This window comes from Heliangelus exortis, chromosome 3 (genome assembly GCF_036169615.1).
Source record: "Heliangelus exortis chromosome 3, bHelExo1.hap1, whole genome shotgun sequence".
Taxonomy (NCBI): Eukaryota; Metazoa; Chordata; class Aves; order Apodiformes; family Trochilidae; genus Heliangelus; species Heliangelus exortis.
Window position 1 is genome coordinate 91,754,919 of NC_092424.1, and position 18,350 is coordinate 91,773,268.

Here is an 18,350-nt window from a genome sequence, read left to right on the forward strand (position 1 = left end):
AGGTTTAGTCAGATAATTTCTGCCCACTTAGGGTTTTATAAACTCTTAACTGAAAGATGACAGTGAGGTTAAACCTACTAAGAGCTGAACCTCACTCAAATGTTTTATCTCAGGAAAAGACACAGTGCATTATAGAAATGGGTAGGGTTGAGGGTGCTGGTGTGTGTGTGTGGGGGGGGGGGGGGGGGGGGGGGGATGGGGTGGCTATTACTTTATTTTCATGGCATAAACAGGAATAAAGTCTAGAGGGGGCTATGCAAAGTGCTTTCAGCCTTTGGGTGCAGAGATGGCCGTGCATCTGCTGCTTAGCTGGTGGTATTTCACATGACTTAAGCTGGCCTTTAGTAAGCTGAAGCATCACTATCAGCCCCATGCCACAAGCAGTTTACCAGTCCTGAATAGATGGCAGCATTAACAAAAAAATGTTCCACCAGCTGTGCAGACAGCCACATGTTATCTATACACTCCACATGTAAGAAAGTTTTTAACATCTGCCACTATTAAAAGGCTGTACAGTGTTATGCTGTACAGATACCACAACAACCACTTTCACTAACAGAAGACTCAGCCTGGTGTGAGAAATAATGCATCTACTATATATACAAGACTTATACGTAATTAGTAGGTCAACATTCTGTATGAGCTCACCTTGGTCAAGCTTTGATAAATGAGTTAAGGATGGAATCAGGGTTTTTCCTTATTTCTCAAATTGCTAACCAAGTGCAGCAAACTGGGAAAGCACCAAACCACCTTTTCCTTGTTTGATTTGTGACCTCGGAGAAATCAAATTACTGATGTACAATTTGCTTAGGGTCACCACAACACCAAAGACAGGTTTGATGATCCCATCTCAGACTTTTTAATACTCAGAAATATATTGTACTTCTCATATATGAGTAAACAATCACTTAACTGCCAGTTTTATAAAAAGGAATAGTTCTACCTAATAAATCAAACCTGAAACATAAAAGGTTAATCTAAGTGGTTCTTTTCTTTTCTTGCTATTAGATAGCTGACTCCAAAGAAGAATGCTAGTTATGCAATTGTATATAGCTCAAATTCCCCAATTTGTATTGCATTTCCTTTTCAGTAAGAGATCAAATATATGAATGTTTTTCAAAATAGATTTCTGGAAGTGCTGTTTTTAAGGTTATAATTTTTTCCGCTGTACTTTAAAAGCCCCTCTCTCAGTCAACAATGGATTATGTTTACAAATACACTTCCTTTGTGCCTGAATTTTGCTCTCCTGGACATCCAGACCACGTTTATTTCCAAACAGGATGTTTACCTGAGGTAGGGAATATGAATTCCGTGAGCATGGCGTAATTACGTGGCTCTGGAAACTTTTAGTGGAGTGTAAGTGACATCACTGACAGAACATCAACAGGAAGGGCAGGAAGTGCTTTATGTTTTTGCACTGTTTGGTGTGATAAAAACAATAAAAATACCTATTAGCTTGCACTGCAGTCCTGCTGCATCCCGTCTTGTTCGTTTAAACACACACGCACCACCACTGTTGGTAAGCCACCTTTCATTTGTGTCATTGAAATAAATATGTTAAAAAATAGAGATATTATCATCCCCCCACTAAATTTTGTAGTAGATTTATGTTTTGAGGAACCCACAGCTGGGGAGATTTTATTTATATGTTTTGATTAAAATTGTAGGCTACATTCAGATTAATTTCCACAGGAACTTTCTTTTAACAGTCAATATAGCAGTCAGGAAAGAGAGCACCAGATATTCCAGATAGCAATAGTAATTTTCCAAAATATTAAAAAAGAAAATAATTTCTGGATAGTTAGTCATAGCAGATGGAATATTGTCATCTGTATTTTAACTAAAGCAGACTTAAATCATTACTAATGTAATGACTACAGGCAAGGACAAAGAGCAAAATATTTCTGTGCAGCACACTAGCCACTTGAGTGGAAGAAAACTGTAGAGAATCAGTCATTAGTGGGGACAAACAGTGGTCAACAGAAAAGTCCCTTTTATCCCAGTAGATACCCTCACGACAGTGTGAGACAATCCATACTAAAATTTAAGGACTGGGGCAGCAAACCCATGAACAACAAGAAATTGTAAATAGTCTTATTTTCTCTGCAGCATACTCTCTTCTTAACTTAACAATTTAAGAAGAAAGGATGGCAATCACCCATGCTCCAGCCCAGATTTCTAGCCTACTTTGTTTAAGGCACTGATCCAGAAGACAACAAACATTTTCAACCATCAAGCTGAAAACAACACTCAACCTGGATCTCCCGAGATCCTGTCTCCTGGATCTCAGGAGACACTCTTAATAACTCTTGCTTACTGAACAGACAGGAGGATTCTCAACCATTACCTGTGGCATAAAATGGTGTGGTAAAATAGTGAAACAGTTCACATCCTAAATGGGCATCTTAATGGCATGATGCAAGACTCTGAACTTCTGTTCAAACTAGGTAGCTGTGCCCAAACAAGAGGGCTGCATCTGATTGCTGGGAAAGGCCACTGTTAAAGGTGCCTCCTGTTCTATAACTACTCCTATACTAATTAGGCAGTTCATGGATGTACTACCTACTGTCACTCAATACTCTCTAAATGTAATCCAGACTACATCAGCTCCTTGGAGGCAAGGTTTCACAGTCAAATGCCAGACAAGGGCTATCCTTCTTCCTCCCCACCCTCCAGCCATGGCTGTGTACTCAACACTTTCCCCTTTATGCTGGTTCTAGCAATAAACTCACTTGACTTAGAGATGCAAGAGTGCAAAGGATGAGAGATAGAGGAACATACAGTTAAAGATAAGGGACAGAGTAAAGCCTCCTAATTGGACATGGAGTTATCTGCTCTTCATATATTCCCTTACAAACTAATATATAGCTCAAATGATAACCAGTGTAGTATTTATCTCAATATCCCCTATCCTCTTGGACACGGATGACCTTCAACTCAATCAAACAGTCTAATTCTATTAGAAGTATTTTTCTAAGTGTTTTGGGTTTTTTTTTTTCCTGGTTTTTTTGCCTATCTGGGAGGGGAAAGGAGATCAGAGAAGGGCCAGAAGCCAACAGAGAAAAATTTTATCAAACAGGCATTTTGGAACAGTTACACAAAACCTAGTCCATTTCTGTTCTAACAACTGAGATAAATACTGAGATCAGAAGCCATTTCTGATCACCTAGCAAAACACAGAAATACTTCCAAAGACATACCCTTCCACGTTTTATTTTATTTGTATAGAGAAACAGTTCTGCTTTCAGAAAAAGCAAAGAACATATTTGACAAATTCATAGAGGATTTTAGGGAGGTAAATGCCATTCACACTGTTCTCCACCATTTTAGACTAAAGATCACATCCACTCAGGATGTTGGCTGTGTGGTGAATATGGCCCACTGTTTCTTCAGTAACTGAATAATTCTGAGTCATATCAGGTTGAGCTCTCAAACTAAAAGGAGCAACAGGAGCATTACATATGAAGAAAGTAAAAGGTAGTGACAGAAACAGTTAGAATCAGGTTTACAGTGTTTTTGTTTAACTGAAGTCCAAAGCAAAACCATCAACACTTTTGCAGAGGCTGGGATCTGCTTTTCTCCACACTATACTAAGGTCCAATTTTCTTCCTCTTTTGTGTTTTGCTGAAATAACCAAAACACTGAAAAATAAGTACACCACAGCAATCAATTTAATTCAATTTAGAACTAAATGAATTTAATTTGCAACACTATAAATACCCCTACCTCATGCATCAGAAAAAAGTCAGTTTATCCCTACTCCTAAGTGGGGTTTTGGACTGTAAAAAGAACAAAGTTACAGAATATTCTGAAATGTTTCTATCAGTCTTTAGAATTGTAGTAATAAACATGATTCATAAAAATTATTCATTTAAAATTTAAAGCAATTCTTTAATCACCATCTCTTAAATAAGATACAAGTCTGATTGAAATCAGCCATTTTCATCATCAAATAAACAAGTGCTGGCTGAGAACTACAACTTCACAACACATATGATAACTGGAAGGAAAGTGTATCTTGCATATTTTATCCACACACAATGAGGGAAAACTGCATGGGCTTACCTGTGAAAAATACCACCCATACAGTGGGAGCCATTTTAATCCATCTTTCAAGACATATCGGACGTGCCCAAGAGCATTCTGTCTAATTGCCAGCATGTCTGCAATAATCCAGTCAACTGCAAAGACAAAAGCCCAAAATATTTAGTTCAACTGTATTTTAATTGCCACTGGTGAAACAAAAACTGCACGTTTTGACATAAAAATATCATTAAAGGTTTCTCAACTAGAAGTTCTTAAGTTTAAATTTTGCTTTTTAATGCTAGGCTGTAAAGACACAGGAAACAGATAAGCTATAAATAGCTTATATAAATATATATAAGCTTATATAATGCATATATAAGATACATATAAAAATATATTTATATATAGATATATATATTTATTGTTATACAAATGCAACAGATAACTCTATAAAAGTGCTAAGAAAAAAAAAACCAAAAACCCACAAACCTGTACACTGATGATTTGATAAATATATTACATTTTCTTTATTTTTTGGCAAATCCCCGTAGATTATTACCTGAAAAAAAGGAAGAAAGAAATACAGTATTATTTTATTAATTTTCATAGCATTAGGCTGCAATGTGATGTCCAACACAGTAATTACCTACTTACTATGAAAACTATCAACAAGGCAGCACTACAAACACAATAAACACCCCAGCAGTCCATCAGTAACCATCATGCATGACTTACGAACAAAGCTGTGAATATTAATGAAAGTTTAGAAACAGCTACCCTGTTGCTGTGCCTCAACCCTAGACCTGGATCCATGCAAGCTGACCTACATCCACAAGATTCCTACATTAATATAATTAAAGGTAAGGAGGCACCATAGACATCCACAAATCCCCCACTTAACTTTATACATCTAATGAATAAGACATGCTTCAGCCAGACACTTATCATTCTATCTAAAATGGCAGTTTTCCTGAATTAGATCAAGAATGAAATTTCAACCATTTGTCATGATTTTAACCATTAAGAATGAACAAAAAAGCAAGAAGTTGTGGGGTGTCTGCTTTTTTGTCCATTTACATTAAAGTAACCTTGTAGTTTTCTCCTCTGGAGGGGTCACTGCCTATCACTGAAATAATCTTCTGAGAGCATGACTACAAAGCAACATGCAGAAGTAGTCTAATTCAAGTTAGTTTGTAATATGGATTCATTCCTTTTGTTTCAAATGTAAAATGAGAAATTATTAAACCATTTCACAGAACCACAGAATGTTTAGGTTGGAAGAGATCTCCAACATCAAGTCCAACCTTTGACAAACACTACAGCCAGCTGCTAAACCATGACCTTAAGGACCAGGTCCAAATGCCTTTTAAATGCCTCCAGGGACAGTGACTCCACCACTATCCTGGGCAGACCATTCCAATGCCTGACAGCCCTCTCAGTGAAAAAATATTTCCTAGTATTTAGCCTAAATGTTCCCTGGTGCAGCTTCTGTCCATTTCCTCTGGTCCTTTCACAGTTTACTAAGTAGAAGAGGCTTAACATTCAATTTGAATTCAATTTGAATTGAATGATTCATGCAGTCAATTATCTTTAATAAATATTTTCCTTATCTAATGAAGCTTAGCTCTTCCAGACAGTACATTCTAGGGTAGCATCCTCCAAGAACAAGAGGAAAGCAAAATCTGTCCTTGACACTGCAAGAGCTGCACCACACAGGGTTTGAAAATATGTAACTCCAACTTCTAAAAATTGCCTCTTTAATGCACAAAGCCAAAATCTCAGTGTAATCAAATCCACAATTCAAAGCATTCACTCATGACTATTGCATGAGTAAAAACAAAGGATCATTCCCTTAAAAAACCACGTGTGACTGTCTGCCAAATGTAACAGTTAATCTGTATTACTTTTTATTTCAATATTGGATCTTGTTCTCTTTTTAATCCCAGAGGAACACCCGCTCATTGTTATTGTAAGCAATTTCCATGTACAACATGAAGTTTTACCATAACACTTATGTTTTTACATGTAATGGACCAAAATTTGATGTGTTTATGATAAAGCACATAGCCATATTGCTCTACAGAACTAAAAGAAAAGCCCAACTCCATCTTTGCCCATTTACAATTAGTTCTCACTAAACACAAAAATTGGGATATTTTATTTCAAAGCCAGTGAAGGAGTGAGAAAATCTGGAAACAACATTTTGTTTGCTGAGATGGCTCAGCCTAAGTGAATGCAACAGCTTTAACAGCAGCATCATTCATTCCAGCACTGCCCATTTCAATAATCTCAGGAAAAGGTTTATAAAGGTCATGAAAGGCCAGCAAACAGCTACTGTCGTGTTAGACATTCACAGCTAGGAACTGAGAACTACAAAGCTAAAACACAACTGTTACGGCAACTTCCAACCTACACTCTCTAGAGGCTTCTTCATTCCACAAGAGACACCTGTTCTATGAACAGCCACACAGTTCTCCTTCTGAGAATGAAACATTTTGGCTTTCTTGGTATATTTCTGGAAATTTTCATAGACCTTACACGACAGAGGGCTAACATTTAAGAGCTTTGAAATCTGCAGAAATGTTGTCACCCTTCCTCTAAGATGACACGTGAAGAATTCACCTGCTTGTGGATAAGAAGGGGAAGAGTTCCCTCAGGGCAAGCCTTCAATTTCTGGCCATTTGATGCTTTTAAGTGAACCAGAGCAGTTCATGTGAAACCATACAGACTCCCTGCTGCTGTTTGTAGCTAATTCTGCAGAATGCCCTGCTGCACAGCCCATGCAGCACTGACTGGCTCCTTCTCAGTCCGCTGATGCAGTGCAGGCAAGCACCTGAGTGATTTACCAGAGACAGCAATGCTGAAAAAAGTGCCCAGAGTGCCGGGTTTGTGCACTAGATCAGAGGAGCTGGGAGACTCCCACCCCTCAGAACAACAGTGCCATTCTCAGAGTCTGCAGAGCACCACAGGGAGGGGTCTTCCCCTCTGCAGGGCACTCACTAAGCCAGCACAAGGCAAGTGGTGCAAGACATCCTTGGAAGGCAAGTTTCACTTTCCCAAGCTAACATATCTGATGTTCCAGACACTATTCAGAAGTCTCCAAATATGTATGCCACAGCATATACATATTCTACCTACGCATCAGCTTCAAAGACTGAGAAACTAAATGTCCTGTCCACCACAATGAAACAAGGGAGAAACCTAATTTGAACAGATGCTGCTTTGCTACAAAAAAGAAAAGTCACAATGAAGTCAAGTAAAGATAAGTTAAAAGGAAGAGCAACATAGCAAGCCTAAGAAAGGAGAGATTTGAGGGAAAATAGCTAGAGATTTACAGTCTAACTTTGAAAACATTTACTTGGGTAAAGAATATTACAACATGTGCTTTTAGCCATGTTTTGGTTGTTTCACAGCCCAGTTCACAATAACGGGTAACACTGTTGGTATGGCTCTTTCACATAGCAGTGCTGTCAAATTCAATCCAGTCAGACCTGAAATAAAGGAAACTGGATGTAAACAGATTCCCTTCTGTGGGAAGGCTGGTACCCAGCTCCCCTGGATGCCATACACAGAACTGCTCAGCAGCCACAGGACATACCTCAGTGTGGTGGCCAGAGAAAGCTCCGATTCACTGGCAGGATTATAACACATTGCCTGATGGAAGGATTTACTAATTCAGTGACAGGCTGATCCAGGCATGCAAATGGAAGCTCCTGGGAGATCTGGTGACAGCAGTTTCAGCTTCCCTAGCAGCCTCTGCTTCTTCCAGTACAACATATTAAACTATGGCTGCACGAATGAGGTAGGTCATGGAGCTATGTGGAACAGCTGTGTATGGCTGCCGTACCTGAATGGCCTGTAATATGCATAGGGATTCACTGCAACAAGGTGGATGGTCCCAATTCAGAAATAATTTTATTTCTTGCTTATGAAATCTGCACATAGCAAAGAAGATTAAGTAGATCATTTAATCACATCCTTGCCACATCAGCTCAGTAAACAGGGCCGTGACAAAAATAACTCGAGGTAAAAGTAATCACACTATCAGAGGACCAGCTTGCAGGTCAACTGGTGACAACACCAAGCTCCTAGATTATCTTACTATGATAACTGGATGTGGCTGATAAAGGGAGCAGCTCAGGAGCTGACTTCCAAGCAGATCTGGCATTTCTGCTTCAGTAACAGGAATGCAACACAGCTGGCTGTTGGTGGTAAAACCTCAAATCATCTCTCATCCATGTCCCATCACACTCATTCTTAGTTCCTCAGACTTCATAACCCTCCTCCCTCTTCATTCAAAGAAACCAGGTGTGAACTGCAGAACAATGACACAACCAGTCCTTTGAGCTTCTAGAGAAAGTACCTCAGATCACAGCATCTATTTACCCCGCTTGACAAGGCTCAAGACAGGATACAAATGTGGAACTTGCACTTGGTGCTGACAAATTTATCAGGTTTTCAGATGTTCTACTGTAAGAATTTCAAATGTTTAATTTTCTTCACGGGAGAGAGAAAAAGACTTTTGTTTGCATTTAACAGATATGTGTTTCACATGTTACAGCTTAAGAAACATTGATATGACAGAAAGTGAAAGGACTTCTATGTTTTAGTTTTGAGTTGCTTTTTCTCTATAACTGCAAAACAAATTAAAAGTTTACCTTTAAATATCAGTTGCTAAAGAAACCTTTAGGTCACATACAGGGTTTTTTTTGTAATAGTCAAATTATTGCTACACCTCATAGACATATTAGTTAAAGACACCACCTGCTTACTACATTGCACAAATCTGAAATCTGCTGCTCAGGCTCAGCATCAAACCATAAAATCCCAATGCAACCCATTTCATTCAAACAGAGAGTTCAATCAGCAGCTATGTATTTTACTGGGGTCCAGTAAAGGAGACTGAGGTCTGGAAAAATTGAGAATACTATATGCAATCAATTTTTTATAAACTCATTAATTTTCTGATTAAACCAGAATGCAGAGATTTTTTTTAAAGATACTGTCATTTTATTTCTTTATTGTAGGAACAGTGTATTAGTAACATATATGGATTATGCAACATTGAATCATACCATCTGATGTTAAGTATGAAGACATCTGATGTTAAGTATGAAAATAAGTTTCCACGATACCAAGTATGTCAGGGAAATTTCAATTACTTCACACTTATTTGAACAGTCCCAGACTAGATTCAACAAAAACACTCCAGCAGTTACCCATGGCACCAGAAGCAGTTGCTCTTGACTTCTAGGGGAGCTCAATGCTGCAGGAGATTCACAGAAACTGTGATACTGAGCCTGCCATCTTTGAATTGCCATAAGCTAGCCCATGGGAAGTAGATGTGGATCTCAAATCCTATCCCACCCTAACACTGCACTCCCTGCTGTCAAATGGTACATCTTTGGAGAGGGGATGCTCTCTTCTGAAAATAAACTGCTGAATCTTTTCCAAAGAAGTGGTGGGGATGGATGGATGTATAGAGAACTGAACTAATGCATCCTGTAAACTGAATTTGTGCTCAAACACATTATGTTAAAGAGAGGTACCAAAATTCAATCTCCAGAATTCAATTTTGGACTTTGTTCAAGTAGGGAAAAAACAAAGTGTTAAAACTTTTTCTGAGGTTCCCAGTCCTGTCAGCATATGTTAACTGCCATTTGCCAGTACTCTGTAGATTCAGAAGGTTTGCTTCTGGATTCTGACCAGGGCTATACCTGGGTTGGGAACTTTGCTTTAAGCACACACAATTACATCATTCCTGCCTGGACTCCTTAGCTTAAAAAAAACTTTTGAGAAAAAAAAAAGGCATATGTATAACTTAGGGCATATGTTTCAGTCTTGTTGAAAGAAAAGTAGTGGGATTGTCAGTAACATTATTTTAAGATTTTGGTATCAAATTCTGAATAAATCCAACTTGCATTGCCTAAATAATTTGCTGTATCTTTCTGCAAATGACTTGCTTTGGATTACAACACAGTTCTAGGCTTGGATTATGGCGTGTTCCACAATTACAATAAGTCAATTTCATTTTTTTTTAATCTCAAACCTCTTTATAGCTTAAATTCAAATTGACAGAACAAAGATTAAAGAATAGTTTTTCCCTGAGAAGTCATGCTTCCTTGTAATTGCAGTGTCAAAGTCCTTGACATATGAGCCTACTTTATCTAGCAAGGAAAATTGAGAAAAAAAAGGATACTCTGTAACCCTGAGGTAAATTGTTTGAAATAATTGAGAGTCAAATGTTTAACTATGAATAGAAATTTCTCTTAGCAAGAACAGTGTCTGATGGTAGAATACCAGGAGAAAAAACTTCTCAATTAACGACGACCCTTACATAAAGTACATATTATGCAAGAAGGAAAGAGCATGGAGGAGCACTGTAAAACTCCATGGCCAAGTATCTACAAAAACACAGTTAAATGCAAAAAGAGGAAAGTGAATAAAACTCATTCGGGTTAAAAAAAAAACAAATAAAGAAAAAAAAACCCCCAAAACAACCCAAACCAAACACGCCCCCAAAACAAAACAACTAAAAACCACAAAAGAACTCCATACACAGAATAATAACAAGTGAAGAAGTAACTTTAACAGTATTGATAAGTAAAATTTGTATTTCCAATTGCAAGAAATTATGCAAACCTGTATTAAGGACTGTATCTTAAGATACTAAAAAAAAATAATCTATTTTAACAATTGTTTTCTAAATAAAGCCATGAAACTCTAAAATTTGCTGGCTAAGTACTTGGAAACAGAAGTTATACTGTTATATGTGCTTTCAAACATCCCTGTGGACTTAAGGTTTTCCTACCTGACAAATACTTGACATTTTATGATTTTCTTAGATATAGGTAGCTAATTTTAAAAAATAAACATACATATTGGTTTTAAATTACAGACTGTATTAATAAGGACTCTAAAAAAAAAATAAGAAAAGCAGAGTTGTGACTTGCCAATTTGAAAGCACATCCTAAGAAAATCTACACACACTCTAGTTTATGAGCCCAGATAGCAGTAGCTCATACTTGAGTTCTAAAACTGCTAACAGATTCTGATTTTGATTTTTTAAAATTTTTTATATACTCAACAACAGATATGAGATGATCAAGACCAGCATCAAATATGGAATCTCCCTATATAAAATTCTTTCCAGACTGCCCCAATGACAAAGCTGCAGCTTACCAGAACTCTAGCTAGGATCCTGACAAACCACAGTCAAAGGACTTCATTTTCACCCTCAAAATGGTCACCAAAGGCGGACAGAACAAAAACTAAGATATATGCAAATATATCTTTTCCCATACCTAAAAATGAATGACCACAATGCTTACATACCTAATACATCTATTTTTGCTGCCTCACACCACAGTTGAATGCGAGAGTCTAAAATTAGGCACCCACCTCAATTTGAAAGCTGCATCCCTCAGGCTTAGTAGGTATCACTTAATTTCAGCTACAATAACACAGAGGACTTTGTTGTATACTATAAAAGACATTATGCCTTCAGACAGCTGCTCCCCCTATCTCTAATGAGGTGAGCCAGGGTAAAGCATCTTCATGCAGCAGCAGAAAGATTTAATTATAAAAAAGCTTCTTTCAAAAGCTTGCCACACAAAAGGGATTCACTACATTCTCCATCTTCTTTTCACAGCTTTGCACAGCAAGCTTTCCATCACCTTTGTTTCATTAGCTTTACCACTGCAAATAAATGACAAGTTACCAAGATCGTGACCTTTCAGCATGCCTTTTAATAGCTAACATGGGTTTGCAAAGCAGCAGCATGAACTGGTGCTGAGAGCTGCTGCTACAAACTACACGGAATGAACTATGGAAGCACAAGCCATAGGAGGCTGCTCAGCTGCCACCTGAGCTGGGAGCTTTGCCTCGTCTACAGCTCTGCACCTTCCTGCTCAGCTCCCATACCATCCCAGTGCTCTCCCTCTCCTGAACCACCAGACTGGGAGGAATTCTCAAGGGCCTCAAGCACAGACTCATAAAACCAGACTCACAGCAAAATGCAATTGCTGACACTTTCTTTTCAAACACAACTGGAGAGGGTGAAAAGTGATGTTCCCCTTTGACCTTCTGGTTAGCATTTGCCTGCCTGGGAAATGGGTCCTCACCTGGAGGAGAATCAGACCCTGACAGTCACATCTAACAGAATGCAGCTAGAAGAAACACCTTAACCCTGCCCTGAAGAAACCTGGTGATGAAGCCTGGTTACGATGCCCCCATCACTGTGGGAAAGAACCAGGTTCCTAAGAGATGAAAACCCACCTTACCAAAAGCAACCAGAAGCACTTCCCTGACATGAGTATGCTGCAATTTGGCCATTAAACTTGCACTGCCTCTTTGCTTCCCACCTTCATCTTGTTGGATGGCTGAAGAGCTTCAAAAGTGAAAGCAGGAAATAAGTAGATAACCTTGTCTCACAAGGCTGCTGTCCATAGAATAAAGATGGGCACAGAGCTCCTCTTAACCCTCACTTCCAATGCAAACTGTGGCCAGGGGCTGGAATGGGCATCCATCACAAGCTCAGACACCCAGCACTCTCACAGATTTTATAGGAAGCCAAGACATTCTACTCCTTTGGAAAGCACCATTAGGAGTTCAGAAGCACAGTATCTCTACAAAGTGTTAATTTGCTCTAATCCTAATTAGCTTTCAACCTTTTTGAGATGCTGCAAGTCCAAGCTCCAATATCAGTTCAGAAAGCATGTTGCATTAACAGAGATCTCCCATAATTTCTAAAATTACTATCAGAAACTCAACAGCTGTGCTAAACAACACTGAGGCAATATTTGATTCTCACAAGTCTTCCAGAGTCCTGTAATGACAATGAAAACCAGAATTTTGTACTGCCTTTAATGAAAGCACCACTTTCAAAAACTCCTATTCAGCAGGAAGTGGGGGTAGGGAAGGGAGCTGACTCAAGCACTGAACAAAACCCATGCACATTAATTCAGTCACGGATTTTATTCAATTGTCAAAACCTTTCTGATGGAAAACGAAACTTTAGGAAGCAGCCCGGGTAACGATTTTTATATTATTTCTTTACTGCCATTCAATACAAAGTATCAAACACAATTAAAACTAAAAAAAGTTGAAGAACACCGAGTCCTCATCTGATCCCAAACATGTGCACAAACACAATAGGCATTAATTTCATCTCTAACAGCAACTGGCATAAGATGTGAAGGGTCACAAAGATGACAGCATTCATCACACTCAATTACTGAAGTCTTTTCAGCCCTTCAAACATCCTCATCACAAAAATATTGGTAACCATTTTGGTTACCAGTGAGATGCAACTGTTCATTGTCTGTATAAAATATAAGAGATGCATATTCCCTAACACAGTGAAGACAGAAGCAGTAACATCACCACAGAGTTCACAAGCTACTTGATTCATAAATTTAAGGCCAAATCTGTCACTACAAGCAAATGCAAGTTCTCCAAATCACTGGAATTGTACCCATTTGTGTCAGTGACAGCTCTGCATCAGCTTTGGCTGATAAGATTGTTGCTGATAAGATTAACATCCTTTGCTCTAGACTTACTACACACTTTACACAGAGTTCAAGCAACTTGTACATATTCTTCTTAGATGAGTATTATAGCAGTTTTGAAGCTTGCAGCAGGACAGGTGGGAAGCAACACAAGTGCATTTGTATCAAAAGCAACACAGGGCCAAAGCAGGACTGTTCTCTCAATGACACTTTCCAACAGACTTTGTATTTTCACTCATTCTATAATCCTGGAGACTGCTGAAGGGTATTGTCAAAATGCCACATACAGATTCTTATGTATTTATGGCTCCTTAATAAAATTAATGGAGATCTGCTAAACTGCACATACACGTTTAAAGAAATGGCATGTTCTGAGTTGCTTTTTGTGATCTAAAGGATGGTTCTTCAGTTTTCTACAGCCAATTCTTGCATGATACTCAGGAAATGGGTTGGTTTTGGCAATTTACTAACAGAATTCTAAAATTATTGGAAAACTTAAACTAATTCCATCTTAGTCTCTAAGTTCTCTTAGACTCTGTAAAACAAATAGTTTTGGTGGCAAAAACTAGATCTGACCCAAAATTTAAAAAGTGAAAGTATATACAGTATAAGAAAGTAAACCTTGACAATCACTTCATGAGACATTCTCTCAAACATAAATTCTCAGTAAGACTTCACAGCAATTATAACTCTGTAATTATTTTAGACCTCAAGTCAGATACTTTAGGAAAAGGGCATTAGTCTTTCAGGATTTTCTGTCATGCAGATCAGGTTATCACCTTATTTAGTTCTACTACAAAACTGAGGAGAATTTGCTGCCAAGATAAAATTACTTCATAGCATGAAATACAATTTTTGTTCTAATAAACTTGGCTAAAAACATTTGAGTCAGGAAGAACAAGAAAAGAATATGCTTGTTTGTGCATAGGGTATAGGGGGAAGATAGATTTAGATGCTTGCTGGCCTAATAGATGATACACAGAAACATCACTTCCTGACAGACAAATAAATAAATAAATATCAAGATGTACTAGTATTTCAGTCAAAACAAATTTACTCTTTTAAGGCTCCTCTCACATTATCGGGAATTTCAGCAAAATTATTACTTTAAGATCAGACATCTCATATATTCACAACTATCTTAGAGTGTTATTATACTGAAAAAACACAGATATTGAAAGTGGAATATATCAAAGAATGATAAACAGTGCATAAAATCAAAGACTTTTTATATAGGGTAAGATGGTCACAGTGCTAAGAAAAAGGCACTTTCAGTAAGTCACTTAAGCATCTGTATAATCCTTATTACTTCAGTGAGATTACACAACAAATTCCAGTATTCTGATGGATGAGGCTGTTGGCCTCCCATTCATCCAGTTACAAAAAAATCAATTGCATAAATTAATAGACCTAAAGGAGATGCTGAATTCTTCCCTCCCTTGGCTATTACAATGACTTAATACTGGCTGGTAAAGCCCTACAAGCTGCCTTTCTGAAGCCACACAAGTTTATATTAAGTAAACTTAATGAAGCCACATCAAGTTTAATGATGCTACACTTCTGCTTCTAATTACATGCCTTAGAACAGCCAGTTCACAGCAGCTCTCAGGTTACCATCCCAATCTCAAACACTCAGGAACATGCTTAACCTTCCACTGGGAGTTTCAAGTTAAACATGTTCAGTGTTTGCAAAAGCAGATCTGAAAGGCCACCCTGTTTCTCTTCAAATTAATGGGGGATATATTCCAGTTGAATGATAAATTTTAAGGATTCTACCTCTTGCCTCTTCACATATGTACCCCAATTTTCAAGTTTTTATTTACCTTTCAGTCTCAGTTACAATTTTACTTATTGTGTGTCATACCACACTGGTTTTGTGCTCTCTTACTTGGGTTTGTTATCCTTTATTTCAGCTTTGCATATATCATCTCAAGGTCATCTGTTGCTTTCTGTGACAAGGCATCTCCATTTTAGTACTGTCCTAAGTGATCACCTGTACTGTTCCACACACCCCAGCTTTTTCCTTGGTGTGGATGAAGTTTTACCAATGCAATAAAACAAAACAGATGCTAACAGACAATGGTTGCCTTATTGTTTCTTTTGGTTAGCATTTTCCTCTCTGTACCATTATGTCCCAGACATTTTTTTGAAGCAAGTTCTTATCAAAAGTTCCAAGTGATCAATATTCTGCTCCCACTATTTGTAGAAATCTTGCATAATTTCACTATTACAATTCATACCCTGAGTTTCGCATCTCATTCTTAGCATGGACTGAATTAAAGGGTTGATGATCTCTGAGGTCCCTTCCAACCCAGCCAATTCTATGATTCTATGAAACTACTATACTTTCAGCAGCTAACAACTAAGGTGTGTTACTATACATCAAGGTATCTACACTAAAGGTGGAACATTAAAAAGAAGACCGATAAAACAGGAAGTATTTAATTTTTGAACTACTGCTCCCTCTTTTTTTTTTTCCTTTTTAATCAAAAAAGCATATGTAAATCACAAAATAACTTCTTTGGACAAGATGCCAGGGTGAGTTATAAGCTGAATCAAAACCTAAGTATCACTAAAAGAGTTCACTTTTGGTTTTTATTCATTTCATTTTTCCTGAAGTCAAACTGCAATTTTTCTATCTTTAGCTGGCTTTAGGGGATTCCATCAGAGGTGCTATGAAGTGAGGCCTACAACTGCAGGTCAAGACTGGAAATCAGGGTAGATCTAGCCCGATTTTAAAGTAAATGCTTAAGAGCAGACAAATGCTTTAGCTGTAAATATGAAAATATGAAAGGCTTATTTGTACCAGCTCTGTCACCTTTCAGTCAACATGTAAGCACTTGTTATTCTTTACTCTCAAGCACCTACAGCTGACACCATCTTCAAACACACCTCTGTATATTCAGACAAAGATGAAAGTCAGGTTTAGGCACACTAGGTTATTTATGTAATTATTTTTTCCATGTAGAATTAAGTCTCCTTATTTACTTTTCAAGTTATTGAAAAATATGTAAACTTTCAAACAATTAACACCATGCGATATAAAGTGAAGTATTATTTGAATTATCCCTCTGGTCACTCAAGAAAGGCCTCCAATTCCAACTTAGTCACCTGAAACCTTGTACTCCACTTTCTGAGATACTGAATAATCACAATCCATGGCTCATTCAAAATTTAAGGGCCAAAGATGATAAGGGATAGACTGCAACAAAACTGAGAACCTGTAATAATCTGGAGGTTACATAACCTATTAAAAACTTGTCCATGCATTAAGTACATTCAAGCTGAATAGGAACTTTTTAGAAGTCACAGGACAAGGGGTAATGGTTTCCAACTGAAAGGGGGCAGACTTCCATATTATAAAGAACATCTTTCCCTTGAGGGTGGTGAGACACTAGCAGAGGTTGCTCAGGGTTGCGGATGCGCTGTCCTTGGAAGAAGTGCTCAAGGCAACGTTGGACAGGGCTTCAAGCAACCTGGTCTGATGGGAGGTGGCCCTGCCCACAGAAGGCTGTGGGCAGAAACTTAACTATTTGATCGTTAAGGTCCCTCCGACCCAAAGCATTCTATAATTCTAGTTTTCTTATCTACTGCCAATTTAATACTACAAATGTGCAACACAGGCCACGGGGTTCAAGCGTAAAAGGAGGCTGCCATTCGACTGCTGACAGAGCATGACCACGGTCACATCCCTTCTGTTTTCCCGACCTGCAAAATGAACACAACACCAATACTCCGTGAAAAGCATCACCAGAGGTGCAACAGCGGCTGCCAAACGAGGCTCTCCTCTGCGGATCCGCAGCCCTCGCCGGTACCCGCTGCCGGCGGACCCCACATGGCGGCGGGCGGGCTACGTGCTGCCCGCCAGAGCGGCCTGAGGAGAGGCCACCGGCCCCCGGGGCCGACATCACCAACGGCGGCTCCCCAGCGCCTGCTGCCACCGCCGGCCGGGGGGACGCCAGTCCGGAGCCCCCCTCCCCTCCAGGCTCACCTGCACGCCCGTGTAGTTCTCGAAGAAGAAGAGCACCATGCTCTGGTAGATAGTGTAGAGGCGGTCGTCCACCTCGCGGTAGAAGCGGGCGGGCAGCACGGCGGAGAGCAGGCGCCAGGCGCCCCAGGCCAGCACGTAGGTGGGCGCCGTGCCCATCATGACGGCGGCGGGCAGCACGTAGCGCATGGAGTAGGTGTGCAGCACCAGCGACAGCAGCATCTTCCCGCTGCCACCCCCGGCCTCACCGGGACACCCACATGGGCAGCGCGCTCACACTCAGCCCGGCAGCCCTGCCCTCCGCATCGCCCGCCGCGCCGGGAAAACCCGTCAGGCGGGCTGGGAAGCAGCGGCCAACGACGACGGCAGGGAGGAAGGCAGGGAGGAAGGCGTGGAAATGGGCACCGGCTCGGGCTCACGGCTCCCCCCGCGCCGCCTCCGCCACCATATTGCCCGCTCGAAGGAGGAGCGCCGCAGGCAGGAAGGCGGCCCCGCGGCGGGACTTCCGGGAGGGGCGGGCTGCACCCTGGCCCCGCCCCGGCGGCGGCCCTAGGGGCTGGGGGTTGCTGCCAAGGGTGCTCCGATGATCCCACGGGTCAGGACTTCTACGAGGGCTCTTCAGGAGTGAGAGCAGGTGTAAGGCGCTGTCTCTGTCCCTCGCTCTCCGCAGTCGGGTCCGGCACGGAGAAGTGGCTGCAGGACTCCCCCGGGGCGGGAGTGCGGGGATGTTCCCTCGTGGTGGGACGGAAGGCTCCTCTGCACCATGCGAAATGAGGCACCCGCGCTTATAGTCGACTAGTTCTAATTAGCACTAATTTTAACCTGTC

The 18,350-nt window shown here is 39.9% G+C and overlaps 1 protein-coding gene across 1 annotated transcript in view; it reads right to left on the reverse strand.

Moving 5' to 3' along the window:
* AGPAT5 (1-acylglycerol-3-phosphate O-acyltransferase 5) overlaps positions 1 to 17,993 on the reverse strand; it is a 49,202-nt gene extending 31,209 nt beyond the window's left edge. Inside the window, exons 1-3 of the mRNA XM_071741760.1 lie at positions 17,527 to 17,993; positions 4,516 to 4,585; positions 4,066 to 4,181 (exon numbers count right to left, since the gene is read on the reverse strand). Of these exons, the coding sequence (XP_071597861.1) occupies positions 4,066 to 4,181; positions 4,516 to 4,585; positions 17,527 to 17,745 (405 nt within the window). The 5' untranslated portion in view covers positions 17,746 to 17,993. The remainder of the gene's footprint in view (positions 1 to 4,065; positions 4,182 to 4,515; positions 4,586 to 17,526) is intronic.
* Between the last annotated feature and the right edge of the window lie 357 nt (positions 17,994 to 18,350).